This window comes from Acomys russatus, chromosome 29 (genome assembly GCF_903995435.1).
Source record: "Acomys russatus chromosome 29, mAcoRus1.1, whole genome shotgun sequence".
NCBI lineage: Eukaryota > Metazoa > Chordata > Mammalia > Rodentia > Muridae > Acomys > Acomys russatus.
In genome coordinates, this window is record NC_067165.1 from 42,407,400 (window position 1) to 42,427,996 (window position 20,597).

The 20,597-nt window shown below is 54.2% G+C and overlaps 1 protein-coding gene across 11 annotated transcripts in view; it reads right to left on the reverse strand.

Moving 5' to 3' along the window:
* Camta1 (calmodulin binding transcription activator 1) overlaps positions 1-20,597 on the reverse strand; it is an 850,861-nt gene that overhangs the window by 81,601 nt on the left and 748,663 nt on the right. For all 11 annotated transcript variants that reach the window (XM_051171599.1, XM_051171601.1, XM_051171608.1 and 8 more), the window contains 3 exons: positions 9,663-9,803; positions 5,475-7,330; positions 49-175 (listed from right to left, as the gene is read on the reverse strand). In XM_051171599.1, the coding sequence (XP_051027556.1) occupies positions 49-175; positions 5,475-7,330; positions 9,663-9,803 (2,124 nt within the window). The remainder of the gene's footprint in view (positions 1-48; positions 176-5,474; positions 7,331-9,662; positions 9,804-20,597) is intronic.

The window sequence follows — 20,597 nt, forward strand, 5'->3', positions numbered from 1 at the left end:
TCACTCCCCTCCACCCCACCCCCGTTCCTGCTAGGTACGCCTCCTCACCTGGGCAGTAGCAACGTAGCACCCCAGGCTGAATCAGGGATGCAGGCACGGAGATCTGGTCAAACAGGCAACTGTAATTATTGCTGGCTTCTTGCCATGGGCCTGTGATGAGGACCTTCACTCCTCCCTGCAGAGGAGAGAGAGCAGAGATGGAGCCTTCCCACTGGGGAACGCAGCACACAGGAGGCCCCTGCAGCTGCAGGAGGAGAAGGGGAGGGGTAGGGACCGCTGGCTAAGCATGCAGACTGCCAGCCTGCACCCCACCATTCCAACACGCCCTGACTTCCAAAAGACGCTCTTCTGGAAGACAGGCCTGCAGCTGTCCTGCCTTGCAGAGGCCTTCCTCGGTTGGTACCCAGCACCCTGACATCAGCTGGAAGCAGGGTTTTTCATGCCACTTTAGCCTGTGGTGTGCCCAAGAGAACCGGCCAGCAGGGTCCTCAGGAAGGAGGCAGAGAAGAGGGAGGGGATTCTGAGTCATGCATGCTCTGGAGGGAAACACGGGGCCCCATGGTGTGGTAGGAGATGGGGAGAGGCCCAGGAAGTGGGTGGGGTGAAGAACTCTAGAAGGACAGAGAAAAGTAGAGCAAAGCATTCAGAATTGGCAGGGGTGGGGGGCTTAGAGGGCTCAGATTTTGCTCTTGGAACTGAGCTGGGACTTGGGATAGACTGACCCTCCAGTCCCTACCTGCCTGCTGTGTCACTCAGGGACATGAGACACAAGAACGGCCCCTCACTGGCACTCCTGCACCACACATGCAAGCACCAGCCTGGCCTACAGAGCCTTATCTGACCTTCCTCAGCTCCTGTGGATGTAAATCTGTCTCACAGACCCAAGGTGCCAAGGGCAAGAGAGCATCAGAAATGCTGGGCTCTGTCTAACCTGCTCTGGACCACAGGACTATCCCAGAACAAGTAGCTTCATGTGGCTGCTCCCAGGAAATCCCTTTCAGGGCCTTTGTTCTCATCAGTGATTAATGGCACCTTCTCTCTCTCTCTCTCTCTCTCTCTCTCTCTCTCTCTCTCTCTCTCTCTCTCTCTCTCTCTCTCTCTCTCCCTCTCTCTCTCTCTCTTTCTCCTGAACCCCAGGTGGAGAAGGCTAGAGGTCCCCTACTTACGGCTTAGCCAAGAAGAGAGGCTGGTCATTCGGGGCGGAGGGATGCTCTGCCCCGGGATGCAGAGGGCAGGGGCGCTGGCCTCTGGCTCTCCTGGCTAACCTTGGATAGACCCACCCCAGAGGCTCATCCACCCCACCCCCAAACAAGTAAACACCTTTCCCTGCAGGGGGGCGGAGAGCTGTGCTGGACAGGGTGGAGAGCGCCACCTGGCGTCCAGGCTAGAAAAGGCCGAGAAGCGCTCCAGGAGCTGAACCAAGGCTGAGGCCTGGTCAGGAGCTGCTGCAGGGCCTTGCCCACCGCTCCAGGCCAGCCCCGAGCCCTCTGCTGCTGCCCCAAGCAGGCCCGCCAGACTCTGTCTCCGATTCAGTCCCTCATTCTAGCATGCTCTTCTTAACTCTTACTTGTGCCTGCCCTGGAGGGAGCTCTAACTGCCATACTCATCTTTTTGCACTCAAGGCCCCCTCCCCCTACAATATGCCCTGGAACTCAGACTGAGGCGTGTCAGGGCTAGCCTTGGATAAGGAGTAACAGATGCTGTTTACTATGATGGTGTCCTGGGGGCTATCTGTGGTTCAGAGCCAGCCATTGGTGGGAAGGTACCCTTCTGTGCCTTGCAATTGTGCTAGCAATGTCTAGCTTAGGTCACTTTGCTGTGGTGCCACCAAAGTTTGGAGAGAGTGGAGGGAGCTCAAGACAGAGTTCCAAAATCAGAATGTACCCCACCTCCTGTTTATTGATTGTGTATATTGATTGTGTGCATTTTTGCCTGCATATATGTATTTGTGCCGTGTGTGCGCCTGGTGCCCTCAGAGGTTGGGAGGCATCACTAGATCCCCTGGGACTGGAGTTCCAGATGGCTGTGAGCCCCCACATGGGTGCCGAGAACCAAACCCAGGCCCCTGCAAGAGGAGTAAGTGCTCTTAGTGGCTGAGCCTCCTCTGCAGACCCCCAGTGTCTGTTCTTGCCCTTGGTAACTGTGTGGCGTCAGGCCAGGAGCTCCACCCCTCCGGTAGCTGAGGTCTCAGAGGCCTCTCTTTCTCCAACAGCTCCATGAAGCAGATTCAGGGCAGTGTCAAAGTGATGGTGTAGAGGATGGAAGTGACTGCCTCGGTGTGCTGTCCTACTCTGAGCACGGTCCTCCCATGACCCCGGGAGAACATGGGCCACGGACTGTTACCATGTGAGAAAAGGAGAAATATAATAGCATAATACTCTCCACAGCCGTTAATGTGATGATGGGCTGCTGCAGGGGGCGGGGGTGGGGAGCAAAGCGCTGCGGAGACGACTGGAGAACATCAAGACCTTTTCCATGGCAACTGCCGCAGGACGCCTCAGAATCCATCTGTCCAGGGGCTGTTCCCATGGCAACCATTCGCCTGGCTGCACTGAAATCGTTTGTGATGTGTGCGTGCCTGGCAGTTCTGACTGCAGTTTCTTCCGCCTGGTGCAGCAGGAGCCAGTGGTGGGAGGTGATGGAGTGGGAGGGGTTGGGGAGAGGCAGTTGAGTGGTACTATCTGAGGCCTATGCCCTGTGAGCCCTGAGATGAAGGGCCTTGAGTTCCCATGCACCCTGCACAGATGCTGAGGCCAGCATTGCTGCGTGTATGTGTTCTATGCATGTATGTGGTGTGTGTGCTGTGTATTCTGGGTGTGGTGTGCGTTGTGTGCATATATTGTGTGTCCGCTCTGTTGTGGTGTGTGTGTGTGTGTGTCTGTGTGTGTTGGGCACTGGCTGAGAGGTGACCAGGTGGGTAGGTGGGTAACATACAGGAGACATGGGAGCAGGTAGGAGGCACGTGCACTCAGAGAAGAGCCAGCAAGCCAGGCTGGGCATGGCAAGCCTGGGAACCATTGCACTTTAGAGCTGGTGGGGTGGAATGCCAAGTGACCGCACAGGTTGACCTCACATTTGTGACTTAGAGCAAGGTCCCAGATGCAGGGCTGGCTACAGAGTCCTTCCTGAGCTTGCCAGAGCCCACTTCAAAACAGACTCCTGATGAAGTCAGCTCACACATATCCCGTTACTAGCTGGCAGGGAGATAAGGCAAGATACCCGGCCATCATGGTCAACAAGGGGTCTGTGAGGGGACACTGGAGTCAGCAGAGAAGTGCTGCCTCTTACAGAGCAGGGTGGCCCTGCTAGGCCCTGTAGGAGAGCCTGGCAAGGAGGAAGACACCTTGGAGGCTTCACCATTAGATCCTGTTGGGCACCAAAATGACTTTTTCCCCCCTCTAGTCAAATTGACTTTGCTTTGCTTCCAAAGCTGGGAATTATCAGGGTTTCTGGAAAACCTGGGTTGGAAACCCATGGCTTGCATTTGCCATCCTGGGCTGCCCTCTGGTGGAGAGCTGCTGAACTGACGGTCTCCAGGATTCAGTCGAAGGCTGCACAGGCTGGTGAGGAACAAAGGAAGCCAGGCTTGCTGAAGACCTCCTTTCAACTGAGGCCAGAGAGCAGGCCAGGGAACAAGGCGACCCCACCTCTTAGGTGTTATAAAACATGGGCTGCAGGGTGCCTGTAGGCAGCTTGTATGAGGGCAGCACCTCCCAAGTCCTGAGACATGGCTGTCTCAAGCTCACTCCCTCTCTTCTGCTTGTTGATAAGGGAACTAAGGCCCAGAGGGTCAGATCTGAGAGTCAGGTCATGAGGCCGACATGAGCATCCCAGAATACATAACAGTCTCATCTCTCCCTCCTGATCTCTTTAGACAGTTTTCCTAAGCCTCCTGGAGGAGGCTACCCAGTGGGTCTCTGGTGAGAACAGGAGGAGGTACAGTGATGTGTGCTCAGGAGAGCAGGGTGACCGCTGAGCCATACCAAGAGGACACCCAAGTGGGATCCATCTGGGCTCCTACCAAAGGGTTGGAGTGTGGCAGAGCTGAGGTGGACAGGGCTGTCTCTGCCTGGACACCTAATGCACTTGGTCTTCTGAGACCCCAGAGGTCCCATTGCTTTTTATATATTTTTTAATTAAATTAAAAATTTTTTATGTCTATGGCTGTTTTACTTGCATGGTGTTTGTGTGCCATGTGCATGCCTAGTGCCCGAAGGAGCCAGAAGAAGGTGTTAAGATCTCCTGGGACTGGGGTTACAGACAGTCGTCAGCTTCTGGGTGGGTGTTGGGAATTGGACCCTGGGTCCTCTGGGAGAGCCTCTAGTGCTCTTAATTGCTGAGCCTTCTCTGGCCCCTCCATGACTGCTATTGTAGAGATTGGGAAGGTGACAACTTGTCCAAAGTCAGTGGATTCACCCCAGCTCGCCCAGTCCCAGCCCTATGCTCCTGGCCGTTCACCTATAGTAATGGTCTCACTGCTCCATCAACACCCTGTGGACACTCACAAGACCACACGGGCCAGCTTTCCAGGTGGCCAAGCCAGAGCTGCAGGGCTGTGGCTTTTGCTATTCTGATACCTTGGGCCATTTGTGCCCAGAGCATCTTAGGATGGCTTTCCCAGGAGGAGGAGGACAAGGAAGAGGAAGTATGAACCTATTCCCTGCCTGTCACTTAAATGATGTGGCCAGGGGACCAAGAATTATGGGCAGCCACCCCTGGGGGGACAGTGTCTGTTCCAGGATCCAGAGGATGGTTGAGCCAGGGAGATGTTTAAGCTCGCCACATGCAAGCAAGGTGTTCAGGGGACCTGGAGCCACAGTGTCCCCTTCCTAGACCATCCTATTTTAGTGCTGCCCACCTCCCTAGGCAAGATCTGGGTCTTCCTACAATCCCGTTGGAGCAGAAGTCTCTAAGGCAGGCTCTCTTGGTGACAGCCCATGGTGAGAGTAGCACAGGCTAGATCCTGGGTCACACGCCATCCTTCTGATTTTGTAGATGGCTGAGTGTTCCAAAGTCACACTCTCCCTTTCACTGTTGACGAGAACTTTCCTGTTTGCTCTAGAGAAGCCAAGTGTGAGCTACAGGGACCGATAACCCCGTGACTCCAGTGTTGATTTATGAATGCTTTAAAAGCAGCACCAAGAGACCCCTCCACTCCAAAAAGAAGGGAAGGTGAAGAGAGGAAGGGGAGGAAAGAAAAAGAGAAAAGAAAGGAAAACCAAGGTGGTGGCAGGGAAGCAGTGAACTGCTCTGATCAGAGATGGGATGGGTAACTTGCCTCCGGGGATAGCCCTGACTGGAAAGCTGCTTGCCCCAGTCAAGTCTGAGAGCCACCACGGAAGGGAATGGCTTTGTGTTTCCTGTCAGATCGGCATCCAAAGAATGGCCACATGCAAACGTGCTCTCCAGGCTGCCCAATGGCCCGGGTGAGGTGGGTAGTAGGGCGGTGGCACGTAGCAGCACCTGCGGCTTACCTCTGGGTAAGACCACTCTGGGGAGTAGTCAGTCACCATGAACACCCGTCCGCTCTGTTGCAGCATACCCAGGGTGCCCTGGGCCGAGGCAGCCGAGACCACCTCCGCAACGTGCATGTAGGCCATGGTGCTGGCCCCGCCCTCTGCGCTGCTCAGTTGCAGGCTGCCCTGTTGGGGGCTGCAGCAGGGAATGCACATCTCCGCCTGGGTAAAGGGCACGCGCGCCCCATCTTCCGACTGTGAGAGTGCGGCGCTGTCCCCCGACACCAGCTGGTGCCCGTAGATTGTACCACTGCCCCCCTCCACTGAGATAAAGTCATTGATCAGGTCTGAGAACTGATTGCTGAAGGAGATGTCAAAGTGGTCCAGGCTGAGCTCCATGTTAGAGGTGTTGCCCAGGCTGGGCTGGGCCACTGGGTAGAGTCCCTGAACCACATTGCTTGGGAGTATGGGAACACCACCTGCGCTGCGGATCACCCCATTGGTCTCCGGCTGCAGGTAGTGCTCAGAGCCACAGGCCTGCAGCTCCCCAGACTTGAGGAGGACCTCGTTCCCTTCAGCTGCCTGTGAGGTCTCCATGGTAACCTCCCCTTCTGCAGCCATGGCCTGGAAGTTGGCCTGGAATTGCATGAGGTGCAGAGAGGAAGTAGCCTCAATCTGTGTGTCTACATGGCCACTGCAAGAGCTGGTTTGGGATGAGGCCTCCGTTTTCACCGTGGGCATCACAAAGGTGGCCCCAGAGTCGCTTAAGCTGCTGCTGTGGGCATTCTGCTCGAGAGGGAGGGGTTTGCTGGCATCCTGCAGAAAGAAGCTGGGGGAGGGGGTCTGGTGGATATGGGGGCTGTGGCCTGTCTGGCTGAAACTGGATGTGTAGTCCTTGTTGGAGTCTATGGCACTAAAGTCCATCTGCTCAAGGGTGGTGCTGGGACTCAGGCCACCGCCCGACGGCAGGAGGCTGGATCCCGCGGTCAGGGTTAGGGAACTGGATGCTGCAGCTGCCGCCACCGAGGAGGAATAGGCCGCCTCTTTGGCCATCTGCTGCTCAAAGGAGGTGTCTTCGGTCTTGATCTCCTTGGTGAGGACGCTGGTGAAGCCAAAGCCCCTCTCGGCAGGTGGCGAGTGCCGGATATTGGTGCTAACCATCTCAGCTTTCAGGCCCCCACCCCCATACGTCTGGCCCTGCTTTGGATTATTGAGGAAACAGTCGGGGTCAAAGTTCATGGTGGTTTCTGGAATCTTCCGGCCACCGTCAAGGGTGGTGGAGAGGACCAGCTCTTCGGACACATTGGTGGGCAGCATGGACAGGCTATCTGAGCTGCCCGTGCTGGGGAAGGCAAACTTGTGGCCGTCAGAACTTACAGCCAGTACAAGGCCCTGAGAGGCATCAGGCGAGAGGAGGTGATGGTTGGGGCCAGCGGTGGGGGACATGGTGTACACGGCCTCGTTAGTGACCTCTGACATGAACACTGTGGCACTTTGGGACAGTCCGCCCATCACAGAGGCCACTGCCATGCTGGATACACCTGTGACAACCGGGCTGTCTACCATGTCCGGGTCGCTGTTGAGCCCGCTGCTGATGGACACGGGGGAGCTTTGGGTGGTATCAGGGACCTCCACCTGGTTGGTGGAGGAAACCTCCGTGCTGTTCTGGTGCAGCAGTGCTGGCTTGGCCACCTTGCCATTCCTCTTCTCCCGGCTTGTGCTCCTGCCGTGGCTGGGCTCGTGCTTCCCTTCGGACACGTCGTTGTGTTGCACCTCTGAGTGGCCCCCATAGCCCCCGGCCCGTGGCTCCACCTTTGGTGAGATGATGCGGTGTTTGGCACTGTTACACTTATGATGCACGCTGCTGCCCGCTCCTGTGGAGATGGGAGCACAGCACACACACACACATATGCATACATATACACACATGTGTGTACACACACACACACAAACACACACACACACACACACACACACACACACACACACACACACACAAAGGTCAGAGCTGGGACTTTGACTAATCCTGCTCTCAAGCAGCTAGACCCCTTTACAAAGCCCCCATTCAGAGCCCAGGCAAAACAAATACCACAACCCTCAGACACTCGGAGTCTCCTCCCAGGCCTAGCTCTACCATGCCCTATGTGACCATGCACTTTTGATCCTGTCGCTTTTTTTTATTTTTATTTTTTATTTTAAAGCAGCGCATGTGGCATGTGGGAAGCTTGGTGTGTGTGTGTGTGTGTGTGTGTGTGTGTGTGTGTGTGTGTGTGTGTGTGTGTGTGTGTGCGTGTGTGTGCGTGCGCGCACAACTTCAGAAAAGTCCTTTTCACCATCACAGACAGACCTTGCTCATCTGGAAGAAAATTGTGGCTATGACTCCACCCCCAACCCGACTTCTCACAACCGATTCTGGCTGTGTAATGCTTCAAGAAACCTGCGGCCTCTGGGAGCCTTGTTCTGGGGATGAGGAGCCAGAGGTTGGACCAGGGAAGTGGAGAATGTACCCTCCTCTGGGCCAGCTCTCAGACCCTAGAACCAATGAGCACTCTAGTCTCTGCCTTAGGGGCCTGAGAGTGTTTAAATATTTTTATTACGTTCATTTTTTAATAGATGCGAATGGGGAGGAGCTCATGTGACGTGGCATCAGTGTGGAGGTCAGAGGGCAACATACAGGAGCCAGGTCCCTCCTTCCACCAAGTGAGTCACAAACCCAGGTGTCAGACTTGCTTGCATGCACCTCCCTCTACTGAGCCATCTTGCCAGCCTGGCATGAAGGTGTTTGAGGTGACCTCTCCACCATGCAGGTAAAGCCAGGGTCTGTCCTTAACTAGTTGGCACCTCCATGCCTTTGAGGGTCACTACTTCAATTTCATCAGACGAGGGCTATTTTGTGTCCGATGAAATGGCGAATTCTTCCTGATTCTGTTTCGGGCTCACCATCCAGTGCCCTAAATGTGTGAAAGCCTTCACAGAGTGGTGGCCCAGCCAATTGACAGAAGCATCTAATGAAGGCTGTTGGGGGGGTGGGGGGTGGATAGGGTGTGTGTGGAGAGCCACACCTCACAAGGCAAATGCCAAGGTCAGAAAAGCAGAGGCATCAGGGGAGAGACTGGGACGCCTTCCCTTCTTTGGGGGAGATGGGCTAAAGACAGGTTGAACTTGAATGGTTCCATCATCTCAGGGCAGGTGCTGACAAACCTCAGACCTGGCAGCTTGAGCCTCCTGCTGAGGCTTTCCCAAGAACCTGGTCCCCACAGGCATGTGCAGTGGATGTATGGAAGCCCTGAACCCCAAACATCTCTATTCTTCCGGTGCAGGTGTGTGATGCTCTGTCCCCACTGCCTTACTGGAAACTGCTCTCTCTTGTTCAAAGCAGGCTGTGAAGCTGGGGGCAGGCAGGGCCAAGGGTGAAGGGACTGCCGAGTGCCCCTCTTAGTTATCATGAAATCCAGTGGTTTCTTGTCTCCTCCCTTTCTGGACAGGACAGGAGAGTCCCCCTGTAACCTACCACCACCTGTTCTCTAAGATCCCCAACCCAGGCATTCACTCTCAGGACAGAGCTGTAGTGGATGTTTTGGTTTCTTTAACAACTCAGTTACGTTATGGAAGCATGTTTTTGTTTTAATCCTAAGTGTGGGATGTGGGGCTGTTTTAGTTTGTCCACAGCTGTTAACTACAATTGTGTGATCTCAGAGAGGGACATGATCATTGCCAGCAGCAGATAGTTTAATTCTGAGGACTCTGAGAGGGTATAAATGCCAGAGCCCAGAGAGAAAAAGGAGTCCAAGGAGGAAAGAGGCTGTTGCTGCATTTGCTGTTTGCTGTTTGTGGCTTATCTGGGTACCCTGACTACAAAGATTGGAATTGCCCCAAGGAGCTAAGTCTAAAGAGGTCTACATCCCCTGTCCCTTCTAACTTTATTTCTCTCCTACCTAGTGTTGGAAGGGAGGTCAAGGTATAAGAAACCCCAATGAAGTAGATAAAAATACAAGTAACACAGCACAGCTCAGTCCCATCTACCCACAGACCCTCCACTCACTGGATTGAACAGCAGTGCAGAGCCCCCACCCCCACCCCGCCCACCCCCTGCTACTATCACTTGGCTTCTGGAGACCCCCTGCTTACTTGTTTCCTCACCAGACAGGACAGTAGGGCCCACCACCCGGTGCCCAGTGCCACTGCCCCCCAGGGGCCCCAGCTCACCCAGGCTGCCAGTGCAGAGGCAGTTGTGGGTCCGAGGCTGGGGCTTGGTCTGGTGGCTGTCAAGGATCTGCTGTACCAGTTGCTCCACTGAGAATCCCGAGCTGCTGTTCCCATTGCTGCAGGTCCACTTGATACCGTGGACTGCAGGGGGGGCGGAGAGAGAGAGAGAGAGAGAGAGAGAGAGAGAGAGAGAGAGAAAGACAGAGACATAGAGACAGAGAGAGACAGAGAGACACAGAGACAGAGACAGAGAGACACAGAGAGAGACAGAGAGACACAGAGACAGAGACAGAGAGACAGAGAGAGACACAGAGAGAGAGACACACAGAGAGAGACACAGAGACAGAGAGAGACAGAGACAGAGAGAGACAGAGACAGAGAGAGACAGAGACAGAGAGAGACAGAGACAGAGAGAGACAGAGAGACAGAGACAGAGACAGAGAGAGAGAGAGAGAGAGAGAGAGAGAGAGAAAGACAGAGTCAGAAGCTGCCAGTGATGAGGCTGTCCTGGGTCAGGGGTGGTGCTCTCAGGCCCCCTGGAAGCTCAGCATGCTGGAAGGCCGGTCTCTGTGACATGAGGAGCTCTGAGCTGTTCCTTGTTTTATTCTCTTTGCTGACCTAGGGAGTCGTTTGCCTAGAGCGGTGGATCTCAACCTTCCTAGTGCTGCTACCCTTTAACACAGGTCCTCGTGTTGTGGTGGCTCCTCTCGATAAAATAATTTTCATTGCTACTTTATAGCTATAATTTTGCTTGTGAACCATAATGTAAGTACCTGACTTGCAGGATGTTTGATATGTGTAACCCCTTGTGAAAGGGTTCTTGATGGCCCCCAAAGGAGTCACGCATGACCTACAGGTTGAAAACCACTGGCCTAGAGTTTCACTTTTGTTTCTCCAAAGGCAAAGGCACTGAGATGGCTCCTAGTGGGGGGGGGTGTTCCCAAGAGGAGGAAGGAGACACGAATGGGGAGGAAGACAGAAGGTTTGGGTCACTTGTGTCTGCAGGCTCACAGGGTAGAAGTGTGATGGAGCGGTGATGTTCAGTGAACAGGAAGCCCCCAGGAACATGTATGGAGGGGGCTATACGCTACAGGGAGACTCCAGCAGCTTTCTATTCTCCTCACACTTCTCCACTCCAAAGGGATTGTAAAGAGAATCTGGAGGCGGTGTGTGTGTGTGTGTGTGTGTGTGTGTGTGTGTGTGTGTGTGTGTGCAGGACCGATAGGCCAGACAGTGGAGGACTCAGTTCCAGATCTGACTGGCTACCATCATCTTTACAGCTGCCCTGGGGGTTGGACTCACCCGTAAGTGGGTAAGTATCAGGCACACAGAGGCACCTGTAGGGCCCCAGCCATGGGGAGGGGGCATCTAACCCACAAGACAGGGAAGAGGTGGGCCAGGCCAGGATCTCGTGTGAGTTCAAGGTGCATCAGTTTTGCCTTTCTGAGCCTGCTTCCTTATCTGTAAAGTTAAAATGAGAATAGACTAGGATGTGCCTCACCAGCTGCCCAGCTGGAAGGGCCTGTCTGTCTGCCTTCGCCCAAACTGAACAAAGAACAAGGCTGACGTAGATGTTAACAGCAAGGACAGAGATGACTGTGACGGAAGTGAAGCAGGCAGTGGTCCATGCTGGAAAGGAAGCTTCTTGGTGACGAATCCAGAAAGATCTCAGCCTTCTAAACCTGGTGCAGATCCCAAAGATGGCCGTTCACCTCAAGCTGCTTTTCCTCATCATTAAAGGGAAGAAGCTGGGCGTGGCTGTGGCTTGTGCTCTGTGCACTGACAGGTGTCCCTTGGTGCTCTTTTTCTTTGTGGCCCCTCTTGCCCACCTGACCAGGTGACTGTTCAATCTCCTTGCCCTCTGGTCCTCTGGGAGACTTCAGGGACTTGCCTCTGACATCTTCTGATGAGGCTAGTGGGGCTTAGCTTCTGGTGGGTCAGAGATAATGACACTACATGGCCTCTGCTGCTAGTTTGCTGGTCTGTGTAGCTTTGGAGATGTCCCTGCCTGTTCAGAGCTTTTTGGGGGTGGGCCCATGCATCAAGATGATGGGGTTTATGGTTCATCCTTCTTCCGGGGAAAGGGGGCTCTGTTCTTGGGCTCCCTGTATGTTCCTTTGGGAAGGGAAATCTGCACAGACCCAGGAGGCGTTAGGTCTTGCTAATTAAACCCATTTGGCTTTATTCTTCCTGAACATCGTGTCCTCAGGATAGTTCCAGGCACTGGAAAGCATGGCCCAGGCCAGGGGTTGCTGCGCCTCACCACAGCCGTGGAGTCTTCTTTTCAAATTATCCTTTGTGTAGAGTCCTAGCATATAGGCTGGATAGCAGCGGGAGGGGCCTGGGCATGGGCCAGGCCACTTACCTCTCCAGATTCATTTCACAGATGAGGAGACAGGCTCAGGGAGGGGAGATGACAGCTCATATCATATCCAGGAGCTGCAGGGCTCCACAGAGACTCCCCTTGTCCTCCTCCGAATGTGCAACAGCAGATCCCAGCTGCTTGTCCCCTCCACCGCACCCCAGAGCTCGGCATTGTGGGGCTGAAGTGTTGCAGGCCTATTTTAAAGCTTCTGCAGTGCATGTGTGTGTGTGTGTGTGTGTGCGTGTGCGTGCGTGTGCGTGCGTGTGCATGTGTGTGTCCTTAAATGCCACCAAGATGGACGACATAGCCCTGTCCTGACCCTAATGCAGCAGCAAGGAGTTCAAGGCCAAGAAGGAGGGCCTCACGTTATATCATCCACTATGGGAACCTTAAGCAGACACTGGTTGCAGAGCCAAGCCACATGCACTTCCGGGGAATGCCCCAGCTCACCTGAATTTGTTTGTTTTTTGTTTTTTGGTTTTTTTTGTTTTGTTTTTTGAGAGCTAAGTGTTCTCAGGGCAACCCCAATGCTGGATGTCACTCCTAGATGGTACTCCTGGTTGGATTGCTTGTTAAGCTTCCACTGGGCTGGTGGCACCTCCCTGAACTTCTCCCCAGGGTCCCTTCCCTTCTCCAGTCCCCCCCATGCCCCCCCCCACCGTGCCCGCTGCTGCAGACCCCATCCTCTTCTTGCCTCTTGCCTTCTCCGTATGTTGTGAAAGTTATAAAATGAAAACCCAGCGAAGGGTGACAGATTGCAAGCGGAGAATTTCTGGATGCTTAATGCAAATTACCTAGTGTCTTGGTGCATCCAATATGCAGATTGTCCCCTTCCTCCGCCTGGGGGAGGGGGAGAAGAGCCCCCCCTCCAGTGCGGGGAGCAGTTAGTACTGAATATCAAATACTATCAAGACGGCTTTTAACATGTCATGCTCGGCTTCCCGACACGTAATGAATCAGCGGGAAAGGAGATTTCTACGGGGGAAGGAAAAATGTGTTTTGAAAGGAAGGTTCATAAACGCACAGGGCACTTGCCACTCATCCACCACCCCTGCCCGGGCCACGCCCTCCTTATGAGAGCAGGAAAGGAAACGCAGGGAAGTGCCCTTGATCAAATGCAAGGTCACACAGGGCACAGAGACCAAAAAAAAAAAAAAAAAAAGCAACGACCAGGAAAATAGCCCTTCCCCTCCTGGATCTGGAGGATGCCTTAGCTTGAGAAATATCTCAGGCAAAAAGACTCTCTCTTCTGGTCCCCATGGAGCCTGGGTGGTGAGCCCTGGGCTGGGCAAGAGGAAGAGGGGAACCTGCGTCCCCAGGAATGCAGGGACAGGGACTGTCCAAGAGAGGGGGTACAGCAGGCATGGAGGAGTAAGCTGCCCCCAGCACAGGCCTCCCCAGGACAGGAGCAGCAGGGAGGACCACTCTGACCTCTGGGAAGCACAGGCTGTGATCTGTAAAATCTCCATCTTATGGCTTCCTGCTGAGCTCTCAGGAGGCCCTGGGCTGCCTACTGAGAGACTGTGCAGGGACCCTGCGGTAGAGCTGCAGCTGGGGACAATGTCAGAGAAGCCAGTCACTTTCCGCCAATCTGGCCCCATCAGGACATTCTCCCTAATCGGAACCCTGGCAGGGCGGCTTCCATCATGATGAATAAATGAAACCAACCACAGCACATCCCTGTGCTCAGAGACCATCATCCCAAAAGGCAGCCAGGGAGGAGAGGGCTGGGTGGAGACTTGATCCTGACATGGGCAACTGCCAGCCAAGGGCATTCTGGGTATGGCAGCTCCATCCCTGAGTCTCCAGGGGAAGTGAAAGGCGCCCCCCCCCCCCCCGGCCATGATGACCTGAATGGTATTTCCTCAAAGCTACACATGGACACCCCAATAAGTCTTTAAGAAACTCATTAATAGATAACGTCATAGGACCCCTTGCAATAAGCAGACATAGCAGAAATGCTTGAACACACAGAGAAGTCATGTGAGGTCAGAGCAAGAAGGCAGCCAGAAAGAAGACTCCCCAGAAACCCACCTCAAAGTCACCCTGACCTAGCTTTCACGGTGCATGCACCCCAGTCAGTGGTGCTCTGCTGCAGTGATGCCTGTAGTAGGCTTTCTGCTGCTATCCCAGAAGACCACAGACTAGGGCAGGGGTTACAGTGAGTAGAGATGAACTCTTCACACTTCTGGAGGCTGGAAGGCCCAGTTCAGGTGCAGAATAAAAGGGGCAGCATGGGGGAGTTGGAGGAACAGGGCAACTAGGCAGGACCTGGGAGAGCAGAGAGGAGGGAGGAGCTGGGGGAGCATGGAAGATCTGAGGGAGCAGGGAGTAGGGAGGATCTGGGGGAGCATGGAGGAGCTGGGGGAGCAGGGAGTAGGGAGGAGCTGGGGGAGCATGGGGGAGGTGGGGGAGCAGGGAGTAGGGAGGAGCTGTGGGAGCATGGAGGAGCTGGGGGAGCAGGGAGTAGGGAGGAGATGGGGGAGCATGGAGGAGCTGAGGGAGCATGGAGGAGCTGGGGGAGTAGGAAGGAGCTGGGAGAGCAGGGAGTAGGGAGAAGCTGGGGGAATAGGGAGGAGCTGGGAGAACAGGGGAACAAGGAGGAAATGGGAGAGCAGAGGCTTCTAGGAGGATGCCTGGCTGGTAAGTGTTCTTGAAAACTCCCAGCAAGCACAGGGAGGTCCTCCTCAGGGATGCAGGAGGCTTATGGGCTCAGACCATGCCCTGGCCCAGGTACTAGGAGGGGCAGCTTGCCCTCCACCATGGCAGGCTCAATGCCGGCTAGGAGAGCATGCAGAAGGGCTCTGGATAGAGGGTGAACTTGCGGACTTTTGTTTACCAGGGCTTTGGAAGTGAAGCTAAGGCCTCCATGGCACATGTGGCCTGAGACCCAGCCCCCTCGCTTGGCATTTCCTGCCAGTGAGGTGAGATGGTGGTGTGTGTATGTCAGATGTCACCAGATGCTCATTCTGGCCTGACGAAGGCCATGCTTGTCGAAGGCTGAGAGGGAGGATCGTGCTGGAACTCGGAGCCCGAGGGAGGCAGGCGACTTGCTTCGACTGCAGCAGCCCCTCTGGCAGCCTTGGTGTGGCTGCAGGGCCTTGTGTTCGCCGGAAGAGTTCCCTCATCTATAAAATAGCTGCCATGATGCCGCCCCTGACTCCACCCCACTTCTCAAGGGACTGTAGGACACAGCAGTAAGGGGCATTCTGATTTGGTGGGGGAGGGACAATGGCTTCTGCTATGATACTTTGCTCTAGGGAGGTCTGTGAAGGAAGAGGACGGGGGGGGGGGAAGGAATGAGGGGGCTCCCTAGTGGTCCCTCTGTTTCCAGAAGGGTGACAGGACAGGCATGTCAGAGCTTTGACTGCCACAGCAATGGCACAGGTGCACCAGTAAGAAAGTCACATTGGCTTTTTTTTCCCCCCCCTTAGGAAGAGATTGTTGGCCCTGTGGCAAATAGGCTACAAGTGGCAGTGTCATTGTCCCAGTGTCTCTGTGGTAGCATCTTTGTCCTAGGACTATTGGATCACCCTTTCTCTTTCTCCTCTCCATCTGTACTTTCTACCCAGCACCTGCCACGACAGAGACCCATGCAAGGGTGACCATTAGGTTAACTCATCCAAACCGGGTCACCTTGGACCCAGCAAAGGTATATTGTTATGTTATGTTACAATATTATATTATTCAGGTATAAACTCAGACACTCCCAGGCAAGCCTGGCTACAGGGTCACCCTACTTCTGAGCTCACGTGACAGAGGCAGCTGGAGAGGGAGCCCATTGCTGTGCCTCGCCTCCAGTGAATGAGAGAGCCCCTTTGGAATCCTTTCCGAGTTGTTGATGCTCGAAGGCTGTCACCATAGCAACAAGGTCAATGGGAAATGACAGCCTTGCGTAGGTTTAATTCTCCCTGTATCCTTGTTGACAGGAATAGAGGCCCTGCTTCTGATTTCTTGGTTCAACTAGATGAAGTTTTCATTAGATTTAACTTCTCATATCCAGACACCTGCATGCTATTCAATTCTCCACCTCGCCACTCTGGTGCCGAGGACAAAGTTTTCACGGATCTCATTTTGAGGAGCACCGCTGAGGCTGAGCGGGCTGGGGCGGAGTGCACGCTGGCTGTGTGCTAGGATCTGCTGTGTACAGCGTCTCGAGTGAGCCTGAGTGTGGTTTCTCACAATTGAGATGTGGGATGCGACGACCCCCTTTTTACTGGGAGGCCTGGACTTCATGCCATGTCAATGCCCCACCCCCAACCCCCGAATTCCTGAAGCTGAGGTCTGATATCAGCCGCGGAATGGAGAGCTTACCCTGGCAATACTGCTTCAGAGAACAGGAGCGCTGGAGGTGAGGGGTTGGGACTACTAGATCAGGAAACCCAGACCACACGGGGACAACACGGCCATGGCTTTTGCCTTTGGCGTCTTGGACAATCTTGAAGGCAGAGGATGACTAGAAACTGCCCTTGGCTGAGAGCTTCCGCCTCCTGAGGCTTAACTTTTCCTTCCATTTGCCTGGGGACTCTTCCCAGTCATGGTGAGTGTACGAGAGAGAGAGACTCTGACTTACTGGCAATGACAGATGCTCCGTGTGGCAGGGACGAGGCTCTTGGTATTGTTACTTCAAATCTGGAGTCCCCGGGCTCCTCCACTTCTTGAGGGAAGAGCCAGCAGGGGAAGATGGAGCTGTAAATAGCTGGCTGTCCAGCCCTTCTGGGCCGCTTGCAATTAGGAACAGGAGACCCCTTTCAGATGGCTGGTTTCCCCTCTTCAATCCCTACTGTGTGACCTAGAGATCTCAGTTCTTACAGAGACCTAAAAACCTCAGGAGCTATAGGATTCCACATCTCACTAGACTTTCTTTCAGTAACATCGTCTCTGAGTTAGACTCAAATCCTTGACTGGCGGGCCCAGAGCAGGCCTGAGAACACTCCCCACAGGGTTGGCTGAGCCAGTCAATGGCTAGAGAAAGCCAGGAAGAAGCTTCTGGAACAGCCTAGGTGTACAAGTGCTTACATGCTCAATAGCACCTATCCTGACTCGGGGAGGCGGGAGGGAGAGAACATTTGCAAAACAAACCAAGACCCTGTATGGCACCTCACACCTCTGTGCTAGGGTGGAAGACAGCCAAGATGGAGTAGGGTGAGGAGGAGTGTGGCAGGGCACAGCAGGGGCTCGGCACACTTGAGGTTCCGGGGACAGCAGCAGCTCCTAACCCAGGAAAGCACAGTGCCCAGGGCAGCCTCTCTAGGCCCTTGGCAGACTATCTTTGCTTTCCCAGCCTCTTAGGTCCTGCAGTCACAGAAGGGCACAGGGCTTCTGCCCCTAAGGACAGAGCTGCTGTTCTCAGCCCTGGGGACAATGGTGTTCTTCCCTGGATGTGTAGGATCCATAGTTGGGACCTTTCTTGTGTTCCAGTCAACAAGTATATAGCAAGACCCCAGTGTGTCAGCTGGGCCTGGTGCCACAGGCCCAATATTAAGCTACTCAGGAGGCTGAGATGGGAGGACCACATGTTCAAGGCCAGCCTGGAAAACCTAGAGAGATCCTATCTCAAAATGGAAAATAGGAAAAAATGGCTTAGCACGGCGGCTCAGTGCTAGTGCCTAGCTCTGGGTTTGTACCCTAGTCCCATGCCTTCCAACGGATCACAGCATGTGCTGGCAGCAAGACCCAAACTGCAGGCCCAGAGAACGTCGAGGGTGACAGTTCTTAATTCAGAGTCTAGGGAGACACCTCAGTCTTGGAACACTCAGAAACTGGGTCTCTTCAGGAAATCTCCCTCCAAGCCTGACTCCCTGCCACCCCAAGAGGTCCACGAGTGAGGGTACTAGCCCAGATCCCCAAGGAAGAGCCCTGGGTTGGCCTCTTACTGGTGTCTGCTCAGTATGAGAATGATATGTAAAACACCCAGAGCCCCATGTATGCTTTTCACCCTAGAAATCAGAGTGAAGCTGGACAGTCCCCCCGCCCCCCATGAGCCTGCCTTCTCGAGACAGCCCAGGCTCTTCAGAAGTGAAGCATGGCTCCTGACACTGCCGCTCTCTGCTCAGGGCTCACTGTGCTGCAGCAGATCTAGAGAAGAGCTGGCTGCTGTTCTGATGCCCAGACATGGCATCCCAGGCACCTGACTTAGGGCCTCTCACACCTACCCTGACATATTCCTGTACTGCAGGGTCACTGGTGAAGCCTAACTCCTCCTAGCAGCAGTCACCCCGAGGCTGACTCCTGACTCTCTGCTCTTCTCATGGCCACACCTGCAGTCACTGGGCCAGTTGCTTTGTCACTTCCAAGGCTAACCACCCCACTTTCTCAGACTCTGCTCAGACAATTCTGGCAGGAAAGCCAGGCATATCCTGGAGGGGCTCTGCTACCACTAGCCACCAGGTGGCGCTAACCGACCAGGAACTGGTCTAGCAGGCCCAGGAAAGCTCTGTTGTTGATTTTATTTCTTGATACCTCCATAATCACCAGGATTACACTCTAAGCAAAAAAGCAAAACAAATAAACACATTGCCCCCCCTCCTTACAGAATCTGTCTTTGTTTGAGGAAATCATGAGAAAATAATGTACTTTGAACCTACGCCCCAAGGTGCTGGTGCTGGCACCAGTGAACACCCTGGGTCAGATGGGAGGTGCCCTGGGGACTGGGGGACAGGGTGGCAGAGAAGCTGGGTGAGGAGCTCACAGGAAAGGTAGGTGCTATTAAATACTGCTCTGTCTCTTCTTTGCCTCTGCCGAAGCTGTGGCTTCACAGTGTGGGGTCCCTGTCTGTAGTCTCCCTGTGCTGGCTGCCCTGGGCCTGGAAAAGATCCTTGTTGAGTTTTAAGTGAAGGGCTGAGACATGGCTTCTGACACCATTTCCAGTAAAGACCAAAGAGTCAAGACACCTGAGGACTGCTAGGGGCAATAAGAGCGCTCTCGGACTCTTAGCATGGCCACCATCCATGCTTACAGAGGCCTTTGCCCCACAGTCAGCATGACTCCATTTCACACTCACCAGAGCCGCTAGCTCACAGCCAACATGGCCTCTAGCCCACAGTCAACATGACCTCTACCTCACAGTCAACATGGCCTCTACCTTACAGCCAACATGACCTCTACCTCACAGTCAACATGACCTCTAGCTCACAGTCAACATGGCCTCTACCTTACAGTCAACATCAACATGGCTTCTACCTCACAGTCAACATCAACATGGCCTCTAGCTCACAGTCAACATCAACATGGCCTCTACCTCACAGCCAACATGGCCTCTACTTCACAGCCAACATGGCCTCTAGCTCACAGTCAACATGACCTCTACCTCACAGTCAACATGACCTCTAGCTCACAGTCAACATGGCCTCTACCTTACAGTCAACATCAACATGGCTTCTACCTCACAGTCAACATCAACATGGCCTCTAGCTCACAGTCAACATCAACATGGCCTCTACGTCACAGCCAACATGGCCTCTACCTCACAGCCAACATGGCCTCTACGTCACAGCCAACATGGCCTCTACGTCACAGCCAACATGGCCTCTACCTCACAGCCAACATGGCCTCTACCTCACAGCCAACATGGCCTCTACCTCACAGTCAATATGGCCTCTACCTCACAGTCAACATGGCCTCTACCTCACAGTCAATATGGCCTCTACCTCACAGTCAACATGGCCTCTACCTCACAGTCACCATGGCCTCTACCTCACAGTCACCATGGCTTCTACCTCACAGTCAACATGGCCTCTACCTCACCATCAGCATGACCTCTACCTCACAGTCAACATGGCCTCTACCTCATAGTCAACGTGGTCTCCGTCTCACACTCACCTGGGCCTCTACCTCACAATACACCTTCCACCTAACATGGTCTGTACCCCGCACTCAACACAGTATCCACTCCTTCACGTTCTGTATGGCCTCCACCTCACACCCAACATGGATGACCTCCATTCTCATGCTCAACATGACTTAACTTCTCTCACACTAAATGTGGCCTTCTGTACATTCAGCTCAAAAGTGGCTGCCTTCAGATAGAGACCCCCACAGTCAGCTAGACCTCTGACCCCAAACTCAGGATGGTCTCTGTCACCTTACACTCAATTAGCCCTTCAGTCCTGTAGGGCTGTACCACACACAGACTTCCTGGTTTGCCCTCCCTGCTGGCCTTACACCTGCCCCCAGCTCCACACTGTTCCCTGGGCTGGTGGTCCGGGACCCCTAGAACATGGCTGCTCTTGACCGCCTACTTAGTTTACAGCCCTGTGATGTCTTCTGGGTAGGCTTGGCCAAGTCTGGGAAATGGGGAGCTGGCTCCTCACAGATCAGTGCCTCCCATGCTTACCCTCTTCCTTTCATCCTCTGCTGGAAATCCTCTGTGGCATCCCCTTGCCATCACTGCCACTCAAACCCACAGAGCCACTTTTCAGGTGTATGTGTCCCTGTCTGGCTGCTTACCAAAGTGCCCTTGGCCTTAACTACTAGGCAAAGGGGTGGGGTGGGTTTGGGAGAAAGTTTCAGAAGTTGTGGGGGCCAGGAAACCAAGCCTACCCCTTTCTGAGCCCAGACGTGCATCTCCC